We start from the raw sequence: 27448 nt of genomic DNA, 5'->3' as shown, positions 1-27448 counted from the left end.
TATCAAAGGTAAGTGGTCTACGATTGGGGTTTCAAATGGAAACAAAAGTTCTGGGCCCATTGTTGCCCAGGGAATCACTGGATCGGCGCCAGCCTGTCTGAAATTATGAATCATTCACAAATCTAATGAAATGGGCCAAAAAGTCGTGAATTTCGTGAAAACTGCAGCCCCACAAAATGTGGTTTCGTGACACATGAAACGGCCCGATTTGTCATGAAAATTGCTTTGTATTTCGATTTGTGCCCATGTCTACTTGAGGCCACTTTCTTACAGTACAGCCCTCTCATCTGAGCAAAAAGCCCTCTTGAACAATTCAGTTTTGCATCATTTACAGAAGGCCAGGAGAGCAGGAGCTTTCCTAACATTCTGAGGTAGGCTATTCCATAAAGTAGGGGCCACCCACATACGGATTGAGAATGTACAGGCAGCTGTTGATTTTGCCCACATGAAGGGTGGTACCTGCAGAAGGCCCTGTTCAGATAAGTGAAGTTGCCATGGTGGAATATAAGGAGAGAGGCAATTCCATAGATACGATGGACAAGGCCATGGAGAGCTTTGTAGGTCATAGCTAATACCTTGAATTGGGCTTGGTAACTGATAGGAATCCAGTGTAGGAGTACAAGAGAAAATTAGTGGTGTGTTAATGAACGAGTAAGTGAACAAACCTATTCCGTGATGTTTCTGAGAGTCTAGCTGTTGATAAACAGAGATTATTTCATTTACTTCATTTTAAAGCATAGATATTGTTTCCTTCTCCCCTCTTGATAGGTTTGTGATGTTGTGATACTAAATAACAAATATAACAATGTTATGTTTTGTGTTGGAGGGGGATGAGGGAATTCTTCTGAGGCCAGAGAGAGACTAAAAAACAAACAGTGTAGAGGAAAGAGTATGAAGATCTTCATAAATTAGAAGTTGCTGGTCATTGGGCACTCCATCAGAGACAGGAAGTATAGCTCTTAAGTAGCTCTTACACAACACTTTTCACTTTGCTGTCCTACAGTAAAGTTGAAGATCAGTTTTAAAAAGCTGTGATAATGCAGCCCTTCTGTTACAAGAACTATGAACGCAGTCCAGCTAAGTTTGTACTGCTATTAAGTTTCTCTCTTTGATCGAAAAGATTTTAGCATGTCCTTTCCTTAGAAATCAATGAGACCTGAGTGTTTAGCTTGTATTCTCCTAAAAATGTGAGCATGCTTGTGATAAGCTTTCTAGAGGTGCGAGTTTTCTTCTGTCTGTTTAATCAAAGCTTTCTTTGTCTGCTATTGTTCTCAACCAGGTACAGTAATTGTAGAGGATTGCTGAATGTCAGCAACTCTTCCGTCTATAATAGCTCTGTATGAAGTCATGTCTGTGATGGATGGACACTAACACCTTGTGACTCTGTTCATTGTTCACTTACCATCCCATCTCAGCTAAAAGATTTCTGTGTACACTTGGCAACTGCAATGCCACCAACACCTGGTCCAAGAATATAACCCCTTTTTCATTTTTGGCAGCTGTATGAAAGTGGTTTTGTACATGGTGAAGTTATGCCAAGAACATTTTCCTGGACCAACAGGGGAACACCTTTCCACTAATCCAGGCATATGAGGGCACAAGAAGTCATTCATATAGTATAAAATAATGTTAAAAAATGAATGGGATTCGTTGGACAAAGAATTGTGGATTAGTGTCTGCAATTTTTGGAATATTTTATTGTTTCCAGATCATGTAGGGTTTTTATTTATAAGTCAATGATGAGGCTAAAATAAAATCTTAAATGTATTTTGTCTGTCCAATACTACCCCACCCTTTGTCAGGGCAGAGTACCTGGTTCTCCCTTCTCCATTAACCCTGTGTGATAGATAAAGATGAGAAAGTTTGAGCTTGCCAAATTCACCCAGTAAGCTTTATGGCAGTGAGGGAGTTTGAACCAAGATCTCTAAATCCTAGTCAGAAACTGGCTTGGGAGCCACATATGAGTTTTTGATTTGCTACCTGTGGCTCTTCCCCAATGCTCTATCCTTGCCATGTTCCAGGTCATTCACTGGTAAGATTTCTGATTCACAGGTGGTTCTCCCCATAAAACAGCTGTTTCTGGAGGATGGGTAAACGGTGGGCTTCCCTGAGCTGTGGGCCTCATTTCTGATTCTCCTTCCCACCTCTACACTAAGGCAGCTGCTGGAAGGAGATGGAGCTGACTGTAGAGAAGAGATTAAATCACCACGGCAGCCATCCAAGTGAAGAGTAACTTGGCCATTTGGGAGGTGTTAGTTTTACTCCCCTTTTTCTACAGCCAGCTGGAAGGCCAAGAGGGATCATTCCATATACAGAAAGACTGGCTAAGCAAGCTAACTAGTGGCGAGGAGAGACAACCTTACAAACCTAGAAGTACTCCAATAATTTTACAAAGTATAATTACGGTTACGAACAGTATTCATAGCTGCGTTAGTGTATATATGTACTTGAATAGAAGAGAGTCCAGTAGCACCTTTAAGACTAACCAACTTTACTGTAGCATAAGCTTTCGAGAACCACTGTTCTCTTCGTCAGATGCATGGAGGGTAAGAAGAAACCAGCCAGATATATATAGGTGGTGAGGGGAGCGGGGAGTAGCTGCAAATCAGTTTGCTTCTGTTAATGAAATCAGTTACTTCTGGTAATGAGATAACCATTCATAGTCTCTATTCAATCCAAGTCTGACTGAGTCAAATTTATATATGAATTCCAATTCAACAGCTTCCTGTTTGATTTTGTTTTTGAAAGGTTTCTGTTGAACTATGGTGGCCTTAAGTCCTTGATTGAAAATCCATGCAACGTTATCAGTTGTTTATAAGTGGTCCTCAGTTTACCCAGCAGTCCCCATATATAATATCTAAATAATAAATAAAAATAAACAGCAAACAAGGGGAAGTATAAACTGGAACATTCCCCTTCCCCCAAGATATTATACACAGAACACCATTCATCTTAAGAGTTTTGATTTTGCTTTCCTAGTCAAGTAAGCCAATCTGTTCAGGTCTTGAAAAACTGATGAAGGGCATCCTTTGTGTTATTTTTAGCTATGAAGTGAATGTTTCTAATGGGAGCTAGATAGATAATAGATTCTGTATTTTAAAAAGATTCTGTATTGAAAATCAAAAGTCTATTGTCTTTATGATCTAAGGAATATTAGCCCTCCTATAGAAGCAATGAGAGCTGTCCAGTTAAACCTCCCTGAAATCATTGAGCTTTAGCCACTGAGTTTTATCAATGTACATATTGCATGAATAACACTAGTGCATCCTCAGTGAGTTTATCGTCATCCTATAGTGGATTGCCATTGCTGTCTGTAGCTTACCTGATAGTACCTTTCAAGGGGCCGAAAGCCAAATCAAATAGGTAGAAGAGGAAATTCCTCCCCAGTGCCATGAATCTTGGGGCAGCAGTCAGATCACAGGTTACCAGTAACTACACTACAGGCAGGCTTTCTGTAAAGAGCTGTAAGGTTCTGCAAGGTAGATTTCAATGACTTCACTGCATGAGTCCAGAATTGCATGAGTTAAAGCTTTATTGATAATCTACTAGTTGAGCAATCCATTACAGGTTCATTGCCAGGAATGAAGTTCTGCGCCAAGCCCCCAAGTCTATATTTAATTCTAAGTATAGCCCGGTTCCCACATCCTTAGCTCCCAGCCTAGTCTAGGTTCCCACTTCCCATCCCCCAATAGCTATGGTGTATATGTAAGCAAAAGCAAAGCAAAGCAACTAAGGATGAGAGTAAAGAGGATGTTTTAGAAAGTTCAGAAGTTCCCAGGTTACGTATCCATGACAACAGTCCTTCTCAGGAGTCAGGCAGATAAGCTCAGGAGAGGACCCCTCCTCTGTATGCTTTCACAGGACAGAGATAGAGGAGACGGCCACAGCTGTCTCTAACATAAGAGCACAATGTCCATTAGTCTAGAGTCCAAGTCCTTGGCCCAGGCTCTTACCAAGCAGGTCCAGGGGGGGTCGTCAAGCCCCTGAAGTATGGCACGGGATGCCAAGACCTTGACAAGAGCCTTTATCTAAGTATTAATGCAGATGGAATCTTAAAAATACGGAATATCAATAGACCCGGCCAATACAACAGTTCTTAACTTTGCCAGTTGCTGTGGGTAATTAGAAGATTAATAAAGGAATGAGGCCTATATTCTGTGTAGCAGCAAATAATGTTAATAAGGAATAGTATGTGAATCAGTGCCTTGTAACTTTGGAACAAATCTTGTTTCATTTGAATGAAGCAAAGAGGGTAAGACCTGCTGAAGGCATGCTTGTATAAAAGATTTTTTCATCAACCTTTATTAAGGATATAGGCCTGGAGTTGAAACAGAAAAGTGGATCTTGACCTGATTTTCTAAGAATTGCAATAAAGTACCAGTTTTCTTGAGCAATCAGAGCCAGGGGGGGGGGGGGAAAGTGTATTATCAAGACCTTTATACTACTCTGTATGAGACTATTCTGGGATGGGAGCCTTCTCACTTTTTGTAAATAAAATTTCTGATTCAGTTTCAAACAGTAAATGGAGTCACTTCCAATTCATTTTATTTTATATTGCTGACTGTCTAAAGATGGGAATCCCAAGAAAATGCTACTGGACCCAAATTTGCTCTTCTGCTACAGAACAACATGGCTACCCACCTGAAATCAAGAAGGTTGAGATTGTCTTGCTAGATTGAACATTGTCTGCTGGATAGAAATGCTTTAATGGATCACTGAACATTTTCTGAGCAACCTGAACATCTCCTAGAATTTATTTAATCACAATATACTCATCTTTTAAAATTTCTTTTTAGTATGAAAGCCAGAAATTTACCAGCCTTTCCCCCTGCTTCCCAATAATTCTGTGTTATGCAGGTCACAGCAACTTTTGCCTGTGGGGAATGTAAACAGCAGCCGCAACACTGAGTTTATATATCACCCTTCTAGACAGATTAGTAGCCACTCAGAACAGTGGACAAAGTCAGTGTTGTTATCCCCACAATACAGCTGATGAGTTGGGGCTGATAGGAGTAGCTTACTCACGGCCACCTGCAGAACTCATGGCCAGCTGAGTGCTAATTTGCAGCCCAACTACTGAACCACTGTGTTACAGCAGCTCCCAAATAAGAGGCCATGAAGCACCTGGAGATACTTTAAAAGTCATTGATTTTAAGTTTTAGTCTGTATAAATAGATGTTATTGGAGAAGCAGCGTGTCTTCTGCCAAGGATAAGTACCAGAAACACAAGGAAACGGTCAGAAACAGTGCACACGCCAGGGGAAGCAGAGAACGCAGTAGGGAAAAATAGACCTCTGTCTATGCCCACCAATAAATCGGATAGTTTTTTGAGAGGAAGAAATGTAAGTGCAATGTATAGAGGGGAATAAGTGAATTCATTCTGCAATCTCGTGTAATGCATAAGCCCCTGCAATGCCTATCTTGAGTCGGTGGAGAGAGTTAACTTGTTTAACCATTTATATGAACACTTCCTTAAAGTCTCTTCCCATAAACATAAGGTAATCACAGCAGTCACTGAAAAATTCCCCCAAAGGCTTGGCTTTTTTTTGGAGAAAAAAATATATTGGCTGTCACACTGCATTTTGTAATCTGTATTGGAGATGATTTCACTAAATCATGCTTAATCCAAAGGCACAGAGACATAGTAATACATGAAAAGGTGGTGACTAGGGTGGGGAGGGTAGGACAATACCCCATGGTCATTAAAATTGCAGCAGGTGGTTGCTTTGTCAAGAACAACAAACAACTATTTTACAAGTGTTTTGGCTTCTTCATACATGGGAACAATTCCAGAATGTGTTTGCACAATGTTTCTGGCTTCAGGCATTGCTGCTCATTCAGGGGAAAAAAAATCTTGCCTGTTATCCTTACTTGCCCCTTTTGTCTTTATTCTCAATTTATTGTAATGCCTCTAGTAGTTGTCAATAGTTCCATCAACTGTGTCTTGCCTTTAAACTCAAAAGAGTATATTTCTGATGAAACAATACTACCAGTGAAATCCTGAGTTACTCCAGTCCAGGCCCATTGAAATCAATGGGCTTAGACTGAAGAAACTCTATTTAGGATTTCACTGTACATCCTTTAAGTTTGCAGAGGAGTTAGCCATGTTAGTCTGTGGTAGCAAAATCAAAAAGAGTCCAGTAGCACCTTTAAGACTAACCAATTTTATTGTAGCATAAGCTTTCGAGAATCAAGTTCTCTTCGTCAGATGCATGGTAAAGAAACTGGCCAAATATAGAAGAAGAGGGGGGGGGGAGGGGAGGAGAGAGAAGATGCAATTAGGGGGGGAGAGGGAGGATGCAACCAAAACATTCCTTTGCTAGTAAATGTAAACATCTCCTTTTGGTGTGGGGATCTGTTGGCTTTTGTGAGGCTTCAAAGGAGTTTGCCATGTTAGTTTGTATCAGCAAAACAGCTAGACCATCCAATTCCAGTGCAGTATAAGCCTTCGATAACCACAGCTCTCCCCGTCAGATGCATCTCACAATTACTTCGAATTTGGTGACAACTTATATCTACAGGTGAATGGCACAGCCATGGGCACATGCATGGCACCACAATATGCTAACATATTCATGGCGGACTTGGAGCAACGCTTCCTCAGCTCCCATCCACTGGAACCACTACTATACTTAAGATTCCTGGATGACATCTTCATCATTTGGACCCATGGGAAGGAAGCCCTTGAGAGATTTCATCAGGACTTCAATAACTTTCACCCTACTATCAACCTAAACCTGGACCACTCTACACATCAGGTACACTTCCTGGACACCACTGTACAACTACATAATGGACGAATAAATACCACCTTATACCGGAAACCAACAGACCGATACTCATATCTACATGCCTCCAGCTACCACCCTAAACATACCACTCGGTCTATTGTCTACAGCCAAGCCTTACGTTACAACCGTATCTGCTCCAATGCTCTCGACCGAGACTCACACTTAAGAGATTTACAACAAGCATTTTTGGGACTACAGTACCCACCAAATGAAGTGAAGAAACAAATCAACAGGGCCAGACTAGTACCCAGAAACAGTCTGCTCCAGGACAAACCTAAAGGAACTAACAACAGAACACCACTGGTTGTCACCTATAGCTCCCAGCTCAAACCCATCCAACGTATCATCAGTGAGCTACAGCCCATCCTGGAAAATGATACCTCTCTCTCAGAAGCCCTGGGTGGAAGACCTTTCCTTGCCTACAGACAGCCCCCCAACCTTAAACGACTTCTCACTCACATTCATGAATCAGCCAGCAGAGTCACCAGCACAGGTACCAGGCCCTGCAACAGACCCAGATGCCAATTCTGCCCCTATATCTACCCAGGGAATACAATTACAGGACCCAATGGCATCAACTACACTGTGTCTGGCTCTTACAGTTGCTCATTCTCCAATCTGATATATGTCCTCATGTGCCAACAATGTCCTTCTGCTCTGTACATTGGACAAACCAGCCAACCTCTACGCAAAAGAATAAATGGACACAAATCTGACATTAGAAATGGAAACATCCAGAAACCAGTGGGAGAACACTTCAATCTACCAGGACATTCCATCAAAGACTTAAAGGTCGCTGTAGTTCAACAGAAACCTTTCAAAAACAAAATCCAACGGGAGGCTGCTGAATTGGAATTCATATGCAAATTTGACTGTCAAGCTGGGACTGAATAGGGACTATGAATGGTTATCACATAATCACAGGTAACAGATTTCCTTTACAGAAGCGGGGTCTGGGGGAGCCCAGTGGCACCTGGCGTGGGCTTTCGGGGACCACAGTTCTCTTTGTCAGATGCATCTGACGGGGAGAGCTGTGGTTATCGAAGGCTTATACTGCATTGGAATTGGATGGTCTAGCTGTTTTGCTGATACAAACTAACACAGCAAACTCCTTTGAAGCCTCACAAAAGCCAACTGATCCCCACACCAAAAGGAGATGTTTACATTTACTAGCAAAGGAATGTTTTGGTTGCATCCTCCCTCTCCCCCCCTAATTGCATCTTTTCTCTTCTCCCCTCCTCCCCCCCTCTTCTTCTATATTTGGCCAGTTTCTTTACCATGCATCTGACGAAGAGAACTTGATTCTCGAAAGCTTATGCTACAATAAAATTGGTTAGTCTTAAAGGTGCTACTGGACTCTTTTTGATCCTTTAAGTTTTGGGGGGAGGGAATCTCTCATTCTATGACACTTGATAGAAATACACAATGGAAAGTAAGCAGGTATTTTGGTAGTTCTGATAGTCTGTTTACTAATATTGAAATTAAAAATTTGGCTGACGGGCACATATACATGGCTTATGTATTCATTTTCTCAATAACTATTGCCACCAAGGTAATAGTAACTTCAGTTTCTTACCATTACTGTATCTCTTGAAGTGGAAGATGGGAAATGCCACTTTGTCCGCTTTCTTAATGGTACTCTGTACTGACATTTTCACCCCTAGATGGGGGCGGGGGGGCAGTCTTTTAAAATACTTCATAGTATAGAGTTTCAGTTCTCATAACTGCGTTCATTGATGTAGGGTTTCTGGAAAATTTGAATTGGAAATTTTTACAGAAATGTTACTTTTATTTAAATATTGTTAGCAAAAGGAGGCAAATGCACAATGTACAAACTTGGACCATGTAAAAGAACTGGGGCTTGCCCGTGTTTCATGACCTCTAACATGTTTGATTTGAAGCACAAAAGCCCTTGATAACTATAGATAAAAAAGACTGTATTTACATATGTGGACTGAAAACATTTCCCATGGAAAAATACAGCATTGCAGAATTTTCTGTTGTATACCGCTATCTATGTTAACTCCACAATTACACTTAATTTCATTCCTAAATATTGCAGCTTATTTATTTTAACCAGTATCTGGCACACTATGGTTTTGAGGTTAGCACTGACCATTGTTGCCTGATTCAGGCATTATTTATTATTTATGTCATTTATAGTCTGCCTTTCTCTCTGAGACTCAAGGCGGATTATATAGTGTGAGATTAGTGCAGTCAATATCAAGGACATTTCAATAAACAGTGCCATAGGATAAATAAATGCAAGTTTACAAAGACATAACATTAGCAAAAATCCAATACAGAGTTGAAGAAATGCTGAAACAGAGCTTAAGTGATTCTAGGACCGACATTAGACAATATAGAGCTACCCAGTAATCATACCTAAAGCACAGGTAGTACATAGGAGCACATACTTAAAGCAACAGATAGGATGTAAAACAACATAGTGGTGAAGTCTATGGTCCCTAACTCATTGGTGAAGCATCTCTTTGAGACCCTCTCTCTACAGTGCAGCCCTCTTACCTGAGTAAAAAGACCTTTTGAATAATTCAGTTTTGCATCATTCGTGGAAAGCCAGGAGAGTGGTGTCTCTCCTGACCTCCTCAGGCAGGCCGTTCCACAGGGCAGGGGCCACCACAGAGAATGCATATGTACGGGCAGCTGTTGATTTTGCCCATGTGCAGGGTGACACCTACAGGAGACCCTGTTCAGATGAGCAAAGCTGCAGACTATGAACCAAACTAAATCTGATGGCAAACCTGTGGGGACCAGCATTGTGCCTTTTAATGTTGTGAAACAGCTGCGGAGCCTTTAAAAGTTGTGTGTGGGGAGAAGAACTCTGTGCAGTGTGGCATTTTAAAAACACTTTAAAATGGTGGTGGCAAACCCATGCCTGCCACAGGCGTCATCATGCTTACTGTGGCTCTATGGTGAAAGGAAATTCAGAAGCAGAGAAGGCAATCTGCATGAAGAGGAGGAAAGGGCATGCAAAACCCCAGCATGTGCCTAATGTGGATTATATGAATTGAGCCAGTGTGATAAATACTGGGTTAGCGTGATTTGTAATTCAGAGTACCTCCCAGGGACCTAATATTTTTCCTGTTTTATTACAAAAAAGGTAAAAGCTGCTTTGTCATATAATGTGCCTTGCTGTCAAATCTGTCTTTTTTTTTCTATTATGCCCTCCAGTGACTTGTGTTAGTCATAACAAGTATAGTTCTATCTACATGTTGCATATTTGACCCAGATTTTGTGATAGATTAAAAGCTACAAGCAGGCACTACTAAAGGAGCTATTTATGTATTGAGGAACTGTTGATGCACTTTTGTTCCCAACTCAGTTTTAATTCAGAAATGTATTTTGAAAAGTTTTGTCATGACACCTTCTGACCCACCCAGTGACTCTGACCTGGAGGCCTTAGAAGAGGAGCCTGAGGAACCGCGGCCGGGGAGCCGGAGAGGGCCTGAGACTGCAGAGACACTGGCGGACCATGCCCCAGCAGCTCCAGAGACCACTTTGCCAGAGCCTGCAAACGAGTCCTTGCCCACCTGCCTTAGAGGTTACCATAGGCCCCCGTTAGGCAGGACATGAACCTGGGCCCATCCAGATCCTCTTCCACAATGTAGGAATAGAGGCTGCAAAAGGCCCAGACAGAAATGATGCAAAGGAAGCTAAATGTGAAGTGTACCACTTTCCTGCAGGCTCGAAACAAAGTGGTGAGTGTGATACTTCCTCTCAGGATCCTGCCAGGCGTGCAGCGTAGCCTCCTGATCTCCGACACCTGCCAGCAAATGCAGCTGAGCTCTCAAGCTTATTTAGACTGAGGTTTGAGAGAGCTGCATTGCTGGATCAGTTGGTCCACTAGGCGCAAGCCCTGTGCTCTTGCTCCATCCTCAAGCTCCCAGCTTCCTGGCACTCAATGTTCCCAAGTCCAGCCAGCCCAGCCAGCAGCCCTACTTCAGAGAAGCCCAGACCAGGACACTTTTACGGCTTCTCTTCCAACCACCTTTTAAAGATGGCTTACAAAGTAAAATAACATATTGAAATACAAAGTACCATGGAATTAGTTTAACTTAACTATTAAAAACAACATTAAAAACCTAGCTATAGTATTTTAAAAAAACATTTAGCAGCTGAAAATGAACCTCTTAAAAAACAATTCTAGCACTTGAAGCGGAATGTACAAATGGTGTAAAATAGCCCCTTAATTTAAAAACCAGGGTAAAAGGAAATGTTTTGGTCCAGTTCTGAAAGAGGCGGGTGCCAGGTAAGCCTCAACAGGAAGGACATTCCTGCTTCTGGTTGCCACCCACCTCACCTCTGAAGGTGAGAGTATTGAGAGCAGATCTTGTGAGGAAGATCTTAGTAGGTAGGTTAGACAGTGTGTCAGGAGCCGATTCTTCATGTATCCTGCCCCAAACCATTTAGGCCTTAAATGTAAGAACAAGTACTTTAAATTGTGCTCAGAATTTAAGCACAATTGATCTACTATATATCGATGCTTTGGGTGGCATTATTTCTTTGGTCCTTATTAACAAACTTGGATGACTGCCAACTTGTGAATTACAGAATTTAGCAAGTGTGTTCTAAAAATAATACAGACTAGTATGTTGATATAATCAAAAACAAATTAGTTTTCGCTTCCTCTAAACCATTTTGATATTCTTCCTAGTTCACATTAAGGCATGTGACTTTTGTGTGTACACGTGCGTGTGTTTGGTGGAGAACAACTAGGTATTGCTAACCAAACTTTATATTCTGTTGCTACGCAGCATTAGATTTTTTGTTTGTATTTTGTTTTTGTGTACTTCATTCAGTTATGCAGAATAACTTACACTATTAGCAGTTAAGGCATCTAAAACTGAGGCATAAAAACTGTCAAATTGTAAAGAGCCAAAGAAAGCCATGTGACTTAGGCTCTAGTAAGATGTTGGAAACAGGAGCATATGATGAGCATTAACGTGATTTATTGTTGGGCTCCTATGTTTTCTTCCTTCTGCCTTCTCTTTGGACAACTCAATCTTTTGTCTAGCCCCAGTTTGAGATGGTGTCTGAATGTGGACAACTTAACAAATAGATGTTTATTTCTGATCAGAAACTGGAATTCTTAACCATCTTTAATCTAGGTTAATACTGGCTGTTGGTAAAGAAACAAACCCAGGGTGCAGCACCTGCATTTGGATGCTCTAACAAATTGGAATTAGACTGAATCTTTGTCTTGTGTCTTGGCAATTTCTCCCTATGTGCATGAGTGTGGAATAAAAAGCCAGGTTCACATCCATCATGAATGGACCGTGTGTCTGAATGCAAACCAAGTGTGAAGCCAGAAACTAGCATAAAACTGTGTATTAAAATCTCCTTAAACAACTTGGAATAGTCTCAGCAGCATTCCTTTTTGGACCCATTATAACATACTCAAAACGAAAAATTCACAGAAAAGTCAGGAAAAGCAAAAGTGTTTTTGCCAGTTCTTAAGAGTTTAAGAATCTGCATGCTAGGTAATGCTGCCAGGCCTCTCGCTATGGTGGGAAGCCACCTGCTGACAGCCCTTGTTGCCCACCTCTAAGTGACAGCAGGAGAGGAAAAAGTCAGTGGTATCTGCATTTTTCATAGAGTTTCCTGAAGTTCCTAGACATATCCAGTGTCATTTGCAAGTTTCTTGGAAATGCAGTTTAATACAGACCCGCCCCCGCCCCCATGTCCCTACCCCCAAAGCTGCTGCTGGTTGTCAGACCTGGCCTGGCAACTCTAATGCTAGTTGAATTGCTGTTCAGTGTGAGTTCCAAAGTCAAAATTGCCAAGTCTCTCATCGATCTTTTATCTGCTGAGCAGAAACAGATTTTGTATGCAGTTGAAAAAAATGGGAAGTCTTGGAGCTTTACTGTTCCTTCATAGGTGAGTTTGACTATGGAGGTGAGACTCAAGTTGGTTATTGGGTGAAGGTTCACAGGAAGACCACGTTTAACAAAGACCATACTTTTTTTGTTACTTGATTCCAAAATTAGCCAGAACTTGTGAACCCTTGGTTAAGACTTTTCAGAAACATGCAGGCTTGGATCCAGACAGCCTGTGCCATGAATACAAACATTTTTGTGTGCAAGTTGGAACTCAGTTTGACTGAAATTAATTGCGCTGTATAGGTGCATGTTCTGGATGAACTTCCAGATTTCCCTGCTTGCCCATTGTTGCATCATTTCTCTTTGTTCACACTTCACCTTTCAGTACAGCTGCATCATATGTGCTAGTAGAGTGAAACTTTTGTTGTGAAACTTTCATGGCGTATTGTTCCCATTAACTGTTTTTGTTCATACAGAACAGAGATGCAGGTATGGGGTTTCAGGTACTACCCAGGATAACATAACTATAGAAGACGCATCCAAGCATTCATTGTTCCAAAAGGGAATAAAAAACTTGTCAAACCTTATCACAAAAAAAAAAAACCAGTTCCTTTTCTAAACCTCCAAAGTGTCTATTTGGAAATTGGAATAAATCTGCTAATTTTAAAAAGCCTATTTAAAAAAGTGTTCTAGCTTGTTCACAGAAAGTTGTTTTCAAAGCCTACTGCGAAGGAAACTCTGCAGCTGTACTAAAAGGAAGAGTGTGGAGCAAGGAGAAAGTATAGCTGGTTTGTATATGAGCTGCGAAATATTCTTCCCTACAGTACCTTGTACAGAAAAATAAGTGTTTAATTCTTCCTTTTATCATTGTACAGTGAAATTCTTACAGCATACAAAATGCCTCCATTGCATCCATCATAATATTGTGGCAGTACTAGGATTGTCACACAATGTGGTCTCTGTGAACAAAAGCAAATAAATAACAGTAAATGTATCCTAGATACAAGGAACTATTCTAGTGCATCTTTGTTACATTGTACTAAATACTTTGAATCTCGTGATTTACCTTGTTTGAGAGATCTTTTCCTGCCTTCCTGTAGTTCTTCCACTGTTTACAGTACGGATTTGTTATTCATAGTGACAATTTTAATCACTTAACTAAGTTTAAAGAGAAAATGAGGTATTAAAAATAGAGTTTGTAAAAGGTGTTGGGAATAGAGTTAGATCTTTGATTCGCAAAGTATAGTTATTATATGAGACACAAAAGTAGAAGAACTTTGAACCAATGAATTACAATGTGCTACTAACTTTATTTATTTATTTTTGATTTTTATCCCGCCCTCCCCACATTTCCAGCAGGCTCAGGGTGGATTACAAGATACATAAAAGTTAAAATATATAAAACAATTATTATAATTAACTATTCTAAAAACATCTCATTTACACAATTAAAATACAATTATAAATTATAATTTGTATTTGAATGTTAATAATATAATTTATAATATAAATTATAACTTATAACTTGTATTTGAATGTTAATAATACGTGCAGCATTTTACAGCAGCCGCCAGATGTCACTGCACAGATGATATCCTAAAATAGACATTTTTTGATGTTACTGCATTTGAGCAAGACCTGTTCTCTTTTATATGGTTGTGCTTTCAGAAGCTGTTGCATAGGTTTTGTACGTTTTTGGGCGATGTTCTTTGTTATGACTCTCTTCATAGAAGGATACTACAAAGTTGTTGATATATTAGGCACAATGGGCTTTGGCAATATGGAGATTTTAAGTGAATATATATAAATATTATCAATAAGGTAGGCTGTCACAAAGTAAGTCTTTTTAAAAGCTGTGTCACATGTATAATCAGTGAATGTTTGTACCGTACGTTGGGCACAATGGCCTCAACTGGTAAAGCTTTTCAGCATCACAACAATAACTAACCAGTGGGGAGCCCTTCACTACTAACAGATACCGTTTATGGTTTTTTAAATGGGCATTTTAAGATCGTTCCTTTCAGTTTGTGAGCTTAATTTAGTTTAATGTGGAAGATGAATGATAAGCAAGCATTTCCCACAGATCATTTGTTTTCCCTTACATTCAAAGCATCCACATTATATTGCTAATTTAACTGGGGAAACGGGAGGGTATTTAACCCATTCTTCTAACTGCTTCCTCTCTTATGGATATCTGTTCTGTCTCCCTGAGACATCATCATCATTGGGTTCATTTTGATGCTCTACCTATCCTGAGGCCCTGACCTGGTTAGTAATTGAATGGGAGACTGCCAAGGAAGTCCAGAGTCATTATGCAGAGGCAGGTAGTGGCAAACCATCATGAATGTCTCTTGTATTGAAAACTGCAGCAGGGGTTGCAATCAGTTGGTTGCAACTTGATGGTACTTACCACCAACACACATCTTGGGAACGTTTCTAATTACAGAAGGACTTCCTTGGCTCTCATCTTGCTTTAGCACAGAATTCTGCTCCTGGAGGAGAAGGGACAGTCGGGAAAAGTGTGAGGGTGCAGTTAGCAGTCTGCCCTGGGATGGAGAGGTGATGAAGCCGCAGTTCAATGACAGAAAACCTTCCGTCAGTGAAAATCATTCATGGGAACCAATCCGTTTTCCCCACTTTAGATTATGGAGTGGGGAGACAATATAGGTTAGATAAGATAGGAGACGCAGAAGTCAAACTTTCTGATAAAATTAGTCGTTCCATGTGGTCGCTTTGAAGTATTTTTTAAAAGTTGACAATATATAGTTAAGCTCTAAGGTGCTTCCTATATGGCGAGGGTGTGGTAGAAGATAGTTCTTATTTCCTAGCTAGAGTAGACACAACTACCAGTCTGCTTCTTGGTATTACTAACAATCAGTGTAAGCAGCAAAAAATAAAGTGGAGAAGTTTACTAGTAAACAGAACTAAGAATGTAATAAAAAGTTGCATCTACAGACACTTTTATCATTTTGGGTGAGTTAATCACATGTATTTTATTCATCACCAGATTTTTCTGTAAACCTTTTCTCATGTTTGAAGAAAGATCTGTCTTGTCTGTTCATAGCTCCAGTCTCTGGATTTCATAATCCTCAAATTTGGCCATGCTGAGAATTAGATGTATTGATTTTGAGGAGGCACGTAGTTAAATATGGTGGTGAGTTAGATCCAGACGAAATTTTCATTCAGTGAAACGGAACTTTCCTGTCTCCCTCCTCCCACTGATTGCCATCAAACCCAAAGGAACAACATCTGCAAGGGGAAGGAAGAATTGGCGGAAATTGCCTCTGTCTTTCTGTTAGCAAAAAAATCTATTCTGGGACCAACCTTATTATATTTAACCTTAAATAGTTCTAAGCAAGCTGTGCCACTGTAACAAAACTTAGACTGAATCTTAATGTTGGTCCAAGACCATCAGCTCTTCCTTACATGCCTATCTTACCCCCCCACACACACACACCTATTCCCCCATTATTTGCACCTCATGAACATAACAAAAGATTGTGCTGTTGTTTTAATGTTAATATAGGACAGGGGCTGTATTCTTGGTTTTATCACTAAAGCTCCAATAGATGCATAAATGTTTTTTTTGTGTTTATTTTCCAAAGGATGAAGAAGAAGAAATCAAACTGGAGATAAATATGTTGAAAAAATACTCCCATCATAGAAATATTGCAACTTACTATGGTGCTTTCATTAAGAAAAGTCCCCCAGGACATGATGATCAACTGTGGGTAAGCTGATTCTTTATAGGCATGCTTTGTTTCCCCGTTAGTAATAATTTGAGGGCATCCTGGTAATGGATAATAAGAAGAAAACAATGTCCTATTTTAGGAAGAAAATAATGTCCTATAATTATTTATTCATGTGAATAACCTTAAGAAGAAAAGAAATAAGTATTGCTATTAAATGTTCAGTTCTCAGCAAAAATAACTTGTTTTGATTGCTTGATTCCACATTTCCTAATAATAGCACTGCAGAAACACAGTGTAGTGCATTTGAAAGTTTATTTGGTTGTTTACTTAAAATACTCAAGTTTCTGAAGTGATTTGCAGCAGTAATATAATAAAAGCAATAAAATATGAATTTTTGACACTAAATATCTTTAAAGCTCAAAGAATGTTAATCTATGAAACTTCATATGGTCCATACATAGAAATAACACATCATTCTAAATTTCACAGTGTTTGAAACACCATCTGTTGAAATTTATTTTATTTCTTGTAATAGGTTGAGTTGGAGTAGTTTTTTTAGAATGTATATGCAGGAATGCTCAGTTGCAGCTGGTAGAACTGGAATAGCTTGCTCGTGATGTCCAAACTGTGTGCTGGAAGATAACTAACATGGCATGATGGAATTGAATAATTACAGTTCATGTGAACCCAATGTACCTCTCACCCAAGACGAGGCTGTCTGTTGTGCCTCTACAAGATTAACTTATCTTCCTTATCCCCTTCAAATTAGTAATTCTTCTGTGATTCTGTATCCAGTGGGTCTCAGCAACCAACCAATCTTTCATTTGCTCTTGATGCACAGATAAAACAGAATGCCCATCCTTAGATAGTCTACCTGTTGACTCTCTTCGTGACTCATTTCCTGGACTTTACTCTTTCCAGTAAAGAGGCAAACCCCAACATGAAGAAGAAAAGGAGGCAGGCATCTCTGAAAGCGACTTTCTTATTCTTAGTTTTTTACTCAGAGAGTGAATCTTTTGTGCTGTTAGTCTGAAGGATGTAACCAGTTCTAATACAGATAAATATGTGGTTCAGTTAATAGAAGCGAGGAGACATGGTTCTAGCTTTTCGTCATTCTAGAGCCTTCATGCAGAAATGAAGAAACAGAAATTACAGAAGGAAGGAACAGAAATGTTACGAAGGTCTCTTAGTGCAAACTCCTTTGCTGAGGCAGGACATGCCAGAAATCCTTAGTCTAGCATGTTAAGATCTGTCACTACGCGTTCCATATACATGTATAATGCATACCAATGCTGTGAACATCTCATTCTTGGAAAACTAGTGAACTAATGTGAAATAAACTTTTATAGATATTAACAGTATTTGTATTATAATCTACATGATGAGTTGTTGATCTTGTCTAGTGTCCTTGCGTGACCTTCCTCTTAATGTTCTAATAAAGATTCCTTTTATATTGTTAAATCACATATATTTCTGTGCTGTATCAACTTAAGTTACCCTGAATTATTTCTTTGTATTCTAATTTTTACAGCTTGTTATGGAGTTTTGTGGTGCTGGGTCTATTACAGATCTTGTGAAAAACACGAAAGGAAGTACTCTGAAGGAAGACTGGATAGCATACATCTCCAGGGAAATTCTCAGGGTAAGGAAATTAAAATACCCATAAACTTTCTGTAGGCTTGGCAGTGAAAGCCATAACTTTGACCTTGTGACATGGGAAAGGAATAAACTGCAGTTCTCAAATGTTAATTTGTTTTTAAAAACATAAAATTTAAAACAGATGCTGAATTATCATTTATCAAAGGCAGTGTGCTTTGGACCTGTTTAATGAGCACGTATTGGCTGCTTCACTAGTAAAGATGGGGAAAAGTAATACCTGTTGAATAGTCAGCAACCCAAATACCACCAAAATGGAAAACTTTCCAGTCAAAATAAAGGGCTTGAATTGCTCACATCTTTATTGGCAACAGAGATGGATAATGAAATACAACTTGTGTTTTGTTCATCCACTCTACTGGGCTAGTATAGTTCAATTCCTTGACACATAAAACTGGGTGCGGTATCAACAGAAAGCGCTACATGGTGATGTTGGTGCCTCTTACTTTGGCATTCCCAATGTTCTCCTTTTCCAGTATTAAGAATTCAAATTTTAAAGAATAAAAGAGAATTAATTTCAGTATAAGCCGCTGTTTTGCTTTACTAGTATCCAGTTGTCCTGGCCCAAGTATTTTCATTCCTTGGGATAATTATTTGGCCCTAAACAAACATTTGAGGATAAAGTTTGTATAAGGGCGTAGGAACAACTCAGGTCTGTGTCACAGCAGTGGTCAAATTTTGATCCCTTAGAGTATATAGTAATGCAGAACATTGATAGGGCTCTCTGTGTGTTTGTTCATTCTCTTGTGCAAGTAAGAACATCATATGAATCATACTTGGATGCCAGAGGATCCCGCTTTAAAAGTTGTTGATACTTTTTCTTATTTAAGAACTACTTTCCGCTCAAAACTGCACTTGGAGTGGTTTGCAGGTCTTCAAAATATGCAATAAAATCAAGATTACATATCATGATGATACAATAATAAAAGCATGTGAACCCAAGTACTGTAAATGCTGCAAGTCATTCTTAAAGCTCTGTTAAAATCGAAATGTCTTCACCAATTCCTTGAAACTGAAGAGCCCCTGGAAGGCCTGTCTTGAAGGAAAAAATCCATTAGTTGCCTGTCACCACTAAGACCACCCCATTCCAGGTAGCTAGCAACCTCATTTTTGGTAATGGAAACATATGAAGCAAACTTTACCCATTTTATTTGTATTGTGGAACTGAACCTACGATGTGCAATATTAACTGCTTGACTTATTACCCCTAAAGAACTGAGGTTAAAATTTCATTCCTTTTTGACCTTGGGACAGGCACTTCTGGCCAAGGTTGCTATCCAAGCATCCATTCAGAACCAAAGCAAGTTTCATTAAAGACCAAGAGCTGCAGACTTCCTAGATGAGGTCATCCTTTCCCTGAACAGGCAGCTCTGTCTCTCCGAAACTGGATAGATTCCTGAATGTATAGGCCTTTAATTTATTAGCTGTATTCACTGTTGGTGCTTCTGGTCAAATATGTGCAGAATGGAAGAAATACATGTGTTACTCTGATCCTGTAATATATTAATTATGCTAGGTCTTCTCATTTAGCTTTTAAAAATTTGATGCAATCCAAAGCAACTAAGCAGCTTGAATATTTTAAATCATGTTTATAGCAAAATCCTGCCAAGTATACTTCCTGCAGTTATTATTAATTATCCATCTCAAAAGCTCTGATTCAAGTAATTTCTATTATAGCAAAAAATATACCAATTTGGGTTCCTTTGCAAATACTTTGGCAGTTTGTTTAAATTATTGCTATTAAAATGTACATACTAGGGTCAAGCAAAACAAAAGCATCACTGAATGTGTCTATTAGGGGTGTGCGCCAAGAAAAAATTCATTATAACTTCGGATTCAGACACAGGGCTGCGGGGAGGGAGGTGGGAGAGATTTTTACCATAATTGCATATTTTCAGGTAGGACATTACCACTTCAGATTCATGTGTTTTTTCCGGCTTCTGGAGTTCTGGGCCCATTATTTTCAATGGGGAATGTATACGAAGCTCTAGGGCAGCTGTTTATAAAGCTTATGATACCAAATTTACACAGAACACAGCCCTCCCTCAAATATAAAGCCCCTGTGAGTTTCAAGCAGATGGAACAAAGGGGGTTGATTTTAGAGACCCTCAAAGTAGGTGTCTCTGCATAACCAAACTGAGTTATCTCCACGAATTCCTAAAATGGCCATCAAGCAGCAGCTAGTGGAAGAGCTGCAGCCAACCACCAGCATTAAAAAAGCCTGTATGCATTCATTTAATTTCCCTACTCTTACAGTAACAATATATATTTTTTACCTTTCCACTGAAAATTCTGAAAATTTTCCATCCCTCCTCGTAGTTTTTTTGTTTCCTTTCAGAAAGTGAGGAAGGATTCCATTTTTATTAATCAAGTACAACATTTTACACTTCTCTCTATTAAACTTCATTTTATTTGCCTGAGTAAGTTACTCCTATCTAAGTTCAGCTGAATCCTATTTGTATCCCCAAATGTAATCACTATTAACGGACCAAGCATGTAATAGAAATGCTATCTGTACATAAAATACATTTGTGAAGAGCAGCAGCTGAGTTTCACCTGTGTGGAACTTTCTTTTCTTGAAAGTCTTGCTATAAAAATACCCAAATTTGATCATGTTGCTTGTGTTGTTCAAAAAAGATCTCCAAAGTGAACTGGGCTACAGTCTGAATTTTAAAATAGTTGTGCAGCAATGTAGTCAAAGACTCCTGTTAGTTGCAAACTTTTTTTGGAAGAAAAGGACCCTACATTCTACTCTTTTCCAAAACCAAACACAGGGATTGGCCCATCTCCATGCTCATCATGTGATTCATCGGGATATCAAAGGACAGAATGTATTGTTAACAGAAAATGCTGAAGTGAAGCTGGGTAAGTGTGTCTGCTTACTTGTTTTTTTTGTATATTCCATAGCTTCCACTGTCTCTATTCTTCAACCACACCTAGCCTGCTATGGTGATAAACTGGCAGGAGACAGGAAGCAGAACTTGAAAACCATCCGCAGTGAGAATTTCAAATATGTTTAAAGGATATTTTGTGAATTCATTGTTAAAATATTCTTTGATAGAGTATTCATGCAAGTGTGATGTAGTCATTAGATGATTGAATTAGATGTTGGGAGATCCAGGTTCAAATTGCAACTTGCCATGAAACACACAGTGAACCAGTTGCTCCCTCTCAGCCTTATCGACTTCAGAGGGTTATGATAAGGATAAAATTGGAGCTTGGGAAGTTCCACATATGCATCCTGAGGAACAGCATGATTTTAAAATGTACTACATACAAAAGTGTTAACGTTGTTGTTGTTGTTGTTACCACCACTACATATTCTCAAACAATAAATTGATTAGGTGGCTAAAAACAAAATTAAAATGTAATAAAATATGATATATAATATTAAAAATGATAAAACTTTAACTTTAAAGTCAGCCCATTTTATCATCCCTTCTGGTGAGGGATGATTGTTAAAATATTTTAACAATGTTTTAACAACATTTTAACAAATATTTTAACAATAACAGCTTTTTCAGTGTCAGATTCTGCCTTCTGCAAAAGAGGACAGAATTTTGCTGCCATGAGTTAAAACAGTCTTTGCTTGCCTCCATGATTACATTTAATTCCTGTGGGGTTTTTTTTCTTACCACCAACAAAGATAAAGGGATTCATCCATTTGTTCTCGACCTCCACACCCTAAAGCAAAGGAGTAGCAGGCAGAAACAAGGCCACATGCTACAAACAATGGTGGGAGTTAACTCTGCGTTTATTTTGTCCATAGTCTCAAACACAATAGAGAGCTACCCAGGCATGCTACAGGAATGCCAGAGAAGTACAGACCCTGAAGATGTCACAACTGCAAGGTCTATCTGGAATACAGCAAAGAAAAGCCAGCAAGGACTCTGTGGGCACTTGATCAGATTTGCTGGAGGGGAGACTGATTCACAGATACTTCCCCTCTTCTAGTAGCCTTCTCAGAACAGAAACTTTTTCCATATTTCTGTTCAAGGCCATCTGCATCCTAAAACCAGACAGTACAGGGGTGCAAAATGTTTTGACCGCACCTCAGGTAACTATTGGGTATTTTCCAATACTGTGTGCTGGGAAATGGCAATGCCATTCTGCAGATTCTAAACGATTGTTAAAGGAAGGAAAGAGTAAGACAGAGCAAAATAGACTATTTAGCCAAACTATTTAGCCAAAAGATACTACTTTCTCCTAACATCAGCAGTAGTTAATGTTAGTTGCCCTAGTAGATGTCAAGACCATGAATTCCAGAAGATGGGGTAGGACATGTTTATTGATTATGACTCTAAGTATAGCTGCTAAGGATTCGCACTCTATGCAGCTGATGAAGTCAACGCTGAATCAAGAAAGCTTAATGCTTGATCTCTACGGTGCCACTGGACTACTGTTTTATTTTTTGGCAACAGACTAACATGGCTAACCCTCTGAAATTAACTGTAGCAGTAAGGCTTGTTCCAGGAAAGCTATTTGCAGAAAGTTCCTGAATTGATTTTACTACATATTTTGTGCCTGTGGTATATGAGACCCAGAAACCCGCTTTTGATGTAAAGCAAGCACGTTCAGTGGTAGACCAGATTAGCTACTCGAAAAGCTTCAGTATGCCGATTGAGTATAATTTGTAACTTTTTTGATTAGCAAGGCAGACACACTCTTAGGTTGAGCAAAGAGTTCTTTCATGGGAGAGTCATGGCTTTTGGTTAAATCGCGTTGTTTATCTAAAAAAATTGTATCAACCTTCCCACTTTAAAAAAAAAAATCAGGGATGGTTTACAAACTTTAGTTAAAAATCACAAGAAGAAGATAACAATTGGCATCACAATCAACAGTAGAAAATTACCAACAGTTTAAATACCACAAGACAATCCATTATTATAATAATTCAAAGGTTTACTGCCTCTGAAAATAGAGGTTCTTCTTAATCATTAATACCCTTTGATGGATCTCATTTCCCATGACTCTGAGATCAAAACTATTGTCTGTATATATCATGTAGGGACTGATGAGAGCATATGTGCTTATCCTAAAGCAATCTGATAAGTCTATAGTACTAGGGACGTCCTGAGTCATAGCTTTCTAGCCACCACACAACAATGGCTAGCTCCCCTATGTACCATTACAAATGGTAGTTTATGTAGATTTAACATACACAAACAATTGTAATGTGGATTGTTCTAAAAGACAGAACCTTAAAAAAATTATTTGGAGAAATCCCTTGCTGGGCAGGTGGAACTTGAGTTTACTTTACATAAGGCACAGGAGACAGAGATCTGCTTAGTTTTTGCAGTGTAGCAGCATCAGGTGTGCTCATATTGTCCTGAATGAAACAACAGTGATGGAGGTAGGAAGGAGACTATGCCCTGTCTGCCTCCTGTATGAAACTCAGGGTGCTGTTTCGGTTGTTGAGGTTCAAGAGTTCTTACTAATGTTTGCCGGCTGTGCCTCAGGGAAGCAGAATAGTACGTAGGAATTTCTTTGCAAGCAGAGCAGAGAACCATTCTATCTTGGTAGGATCCATGGCTCAGGTGTAAGAAGTACAACCGGGAAGAGTAATATAAAGACTAATGAGTTAGAATGCCAGAAGTGTTTACAATTAAAAGTAATAGCCAATTTTATCATAAAGAGTGGTGGAAATCAGGGCTTTTTTCTGGGAAAAGAGGTGGTGGAACTCTCGAGGGAAATGAGGGAGAAACACATGGGCCCCCTTACAAAATGGCCATTTCCTCCGGGAAACTGATCTCTGTCTGGAGATCGGGGGGCAGGGCCATCGGACACAAGAAGTGCTGGAACTCTGTTCCTCTGCGTTCCTGCTGAAAAAAAGCCCTGGTGGAAATTATTTCTCACTTGTAAATGTTTTAAGAATCTAGCCAGTGCACCAGAATGGGAGTGATCAGGAAACAAAAGGCTTTTTTTCCAGGTGTCTTGGATTGTTCCTGTGGAATTTTAATCATACTGCGCTTGACAAACTGGGACCCATCTAATTTAGGATACATCATGAGCTCTTTTTTCATGTTAACTGTACAGTGTAATAATCCACTAAAACGCTTTCTTACTGGAAACTGAGCACTTACACGACGACTGCGTTAACAGTGCGGTGATTTTCTGTGTTGCTTTTATACAACAAGAAAGCAAAATTTTGTGTGATAACACTTCGCTAGACTAAGCAGATTGAAATGGAAAGTGGTGTGGTTAAAGATTACAGGGTAGAGCCAAAGGGGAGGAGCCAAACAAGAGGGGATTAAAGGAGAAAAGGGCTGTACCAAAGGGGAAACGGGTCCTGGTTATACTGTATCACCCAGAGCCTGCAGAAACCTGGAACAAGCCCTGGGCCAGAGACAGAGGATCTGAATATTCAAGCAGGATTGACTCGAGGTAGCACTTTGACAAGAGCGAGTGAGCTCTTTGTTGGGAAGCAGTCACCAAAAGGTTGGGTGTTTGAGTTTAGGCGCATTCATGTCCAGGAAACATCAAGGCTGAATGTTTTTGCTCCAGATTTAGGGAAGGAGAGACACAGATGCACTGTTGTTTCAGTGTCATATGGATGCTGCCTGCTTATGAAATGTGCGTTTAGGTTCGTCAACAATAAACACATTGCTGAAAAAATCATTTGTATTACATGCATGTTTATTGTGACGGAGAGACAATGTAATGATCTCCATGTTGGTGATAATCTGTTGCCAAACAGGTGTGAGAGAGTTGAATTAATGGTACCCAAAGATCTATCTGAATATTCATTTTAATAGGTTGCTCAAATTTTAGTTTTTAAAAATTTGTGCACCATTAAACTTGCCTCTCTATTTTACTTTATGGCATCTTGGTGACTTCTGTCTGATTACTCTTTGTCCTGTTTATTTTTAATTTAGTGGATTTTGGTGTGAGTGCTCAACTGGACAGGACGGTTGGTAGAAGAAATACTTTTATTGGAACACCTTACTGGATGGCTCCAGAGGTCATTGCCTGTGATGAAAATCCAGATGCTACCTATGATTACAGAGTAAGAGAACTCATATTAACATAGTAGCTAAGGTGTGTGTGTCTTTCTCTGTATACACAATTTGTGTACACAATGTCTGTGTATGGTATTAATGAGTGTAGAGTATAAAGTTTGACTTAGAGCTGCTTCAAGTGCTGAGCATTTCTTTTTTTTTTTTTTGAAAATTTTTATTTTTTAATTACTAGAACTACAAAAAGGAACAAGTAGGAACAGGGAGAAGGGGAGGAAACAACACATAACAACACAAACACTACGTCTACAAGTAATGCATTCCCTTCATACTGGAATTGTTTAACATTAAAACTTTGTATAATGCTGTTAGATTGGTAGATCTTATAAAATACAAACTACAATCAGGATTAGGTCTTCTTCCCCCCTCTGGGCCTCGGTCGCAATTCTCTCTGAACAGCTACAGTCACTGTGCTCGTTCCCTCCTCCCCTCCCCCTTCAGGCTTGAAATCCTCTTCTTCTTGCTGGAAATCTTGGTGTTTACACACAAAGTCCCTTAGCTGATCTTCTGATGTTATCTTGTGAGCTTGATCTTTATAGCTAAACCAAATACCTTCTGGAAATAACCATTTGTACTTTATTTCACGTTTCCTCAGAAGAGCTGCAAACCTTTTATATTTAAATCTTCTTTTCCGAGCTAAAAATGGAACGTCCTTCAATATCTTGACCTTATTGCCCAGAAAGTCCAAATCCGCATTGTATGAATTATATAGGATGGTGTCCCGGACCTTCTTAGATGAAAAGTCAATAATAATCTCGCGAGGCAGCTGACACTTCGTTGCATATTTTGAAGAAGCCCGACGGACTTCCAAAATGGCGCTTTTTAACTCTTCTTTAGTTGCCTTCGCGGGTATCGCCAAAAGTTCCGACACTAGATCCTTTAAATTCCCATTTTCCTCCTCCTTCACATTCTGGAGACGCAATATTGTCTGAGCACGTCATAGAAAGCAGAGGGATGGAAAATGGTCTTCTTTATGAATTAATTGAAAGATGCTAATAACTACGGAAGAGCATGGCTGTGCTTATACCTGTCTACCTCTCAATGGGGCTTGGACTACTTCAGGCTATTCAAACCGGCAGTCCTTCCTGAGCAACATCAGATAGCAGAAAAGGGATATAATGTCTTTGAATATTCAACTGTGTAAAGAATGTCTGTCTGGAGAAAGTTATCTTGTTGGGGAGGGAGTTTGATCAGATGGTTTCTCCTGATGGAACAGTGTTGTCAGGCAAGCTGTTCCAATGATGCTTGTCCCATTCCTCCTGATAGCTAGGAATGAATATCGTATCAGGGGTGTTTTATGTTCAACATTGAGTCTTCTGAGCCATTCCTAATGGGACTGCACGTGCGCAGGCCACCCATAGAGATGAAAATCAAAAGATTTCTAGAGCTTTCTGAAATGATTGGAGTGCCCCACCCCCCGAGCATGAGCTGGTACTTTCCCGTCCAAACTGGCATGTGTTGCGAGAGGGAGACCTCGCCTCCCTCAGTTCTTTGCTGCTATAGAGGGTGGATGCATTTTGCTAGAGCTCTTCAATTTTTACCTCACAACTTCACTTTTTATTTTAAATGAACTTTTTCTTTATGGACCTCTTCAAAAAAATCTTCAGAATGCAGCATGAAGATCTCAATCAGATGAGCACAATCTCTGTTTTATCTGCTTAGGGGAGAGCATGCTGACATGCTCAAAGGCAAGATACGAAAAGGTGGCAAGATTGAAGGCAACCCATATGAAAAGCTTTGGGGGCTCCTGAACAGACTGCAAAGCAAGGAACCGAACCAGAGAAAAGGGCCTGAATGCCATCTTATGTATCAACTTCCCTGGTTCTGACCTCAGATCTGGTCCCTTCTTCAGAGCTGAGATCAATGTCAGTTCCACCATTGACATCAGAACTACTGCCTAAGAAGGCCAAAAAGAAAACCCAGCATCTGTCTAAAGTCTCACATCATCTTCTCCTATAGCGAGGATTTGGGACTCTGATAGGTCCTTGAAGGAGAACCTCATAGAGGTTCCTCCTCCACTACCTCTTACCTTACGAGCGCATAAGAAATGATGAGATACTGCTCAGAAGTATTTTGTGCTTCACACAGTGCCAGTGTCTTGGGACCTTCAGCAATGGTGCCAATATCCACAAGCACCTTTGCCTATATACCTTCCACAGTGGTCTTAAAACCCGCAAAGTTTTTGAATCCCCTTCAACCTGAAGTTCTTACATCGCCGAACAGCAGAACACACTTGGTTCCTAATGTGGTACCGCCAACGTGGCATCAGCACTTGGATCTGATACAAAGGCCTCCCCTCTGAATGCAAAGGAAAGGAGCCTTCTGTGTCTGAAGTTGGTTCTGATGTAGTGTCAGATCCATCCCAGATGAGTTGGTAGGAGATTGCATTGCTGTCTCATCTTCGGAAGATCTGAGCTTCTATACAGAACAGCTTCTCTATATGGCCAAAGCAC

General features: G+C 39.7%; 1 protein-coding gene across 5 annotated transcripts in view; it reads left to right on the top strand.

Moving 5' to 3' along the window:
* The window catches only part of MAP4K4 (mitogen-activated protein kinase kinase kinase kinase 4), a 203807-nt gene that overhangs the window by 116867 nt on the left and 59492 nt on the right, over positions 1-27448 (top strand). For all 5 annotated transcript variants that reach the window (XM_054975127.1, XM_054975128.1, XM_054975125.1 and 2 more), the window contains exons 4-7: positions 16237-16362; positions 17855-17965; positions 20754-20844; positions 24855-24985. In XM_054975127.1, coding sequence (XP_054831102.1) covers positions 16237-16362; positions 17855-17965; positions 20754-20844; positions 24855-24985 — 459 coding nt within the window. The remainder of the gene's footprint in view (positions 1-16236; positions 16363-17854; positions 17966-20753; positions 20845-24854; positions 24986-27448) is intronic.

This window comes from Eublepharis macularius, chromosome 3 (assembly GCF_028583425.1).
Source record: "Eublepharis macularius isolate TG4126 chromosome 3, MPM_Emac_v1.0, whole genome shotgun sequence".
NCBI lineage: Eukaryota > Metazoa > Chordata > Lepidosauria > Squamata > Eublepharidae > Eublepharis > Eublepharis macularius.
The sequence above is the reverse complement of the archived record's forward strand: the minus strand, read 5'-3'. Positions and strand labels throughout refer to the sequence as shown.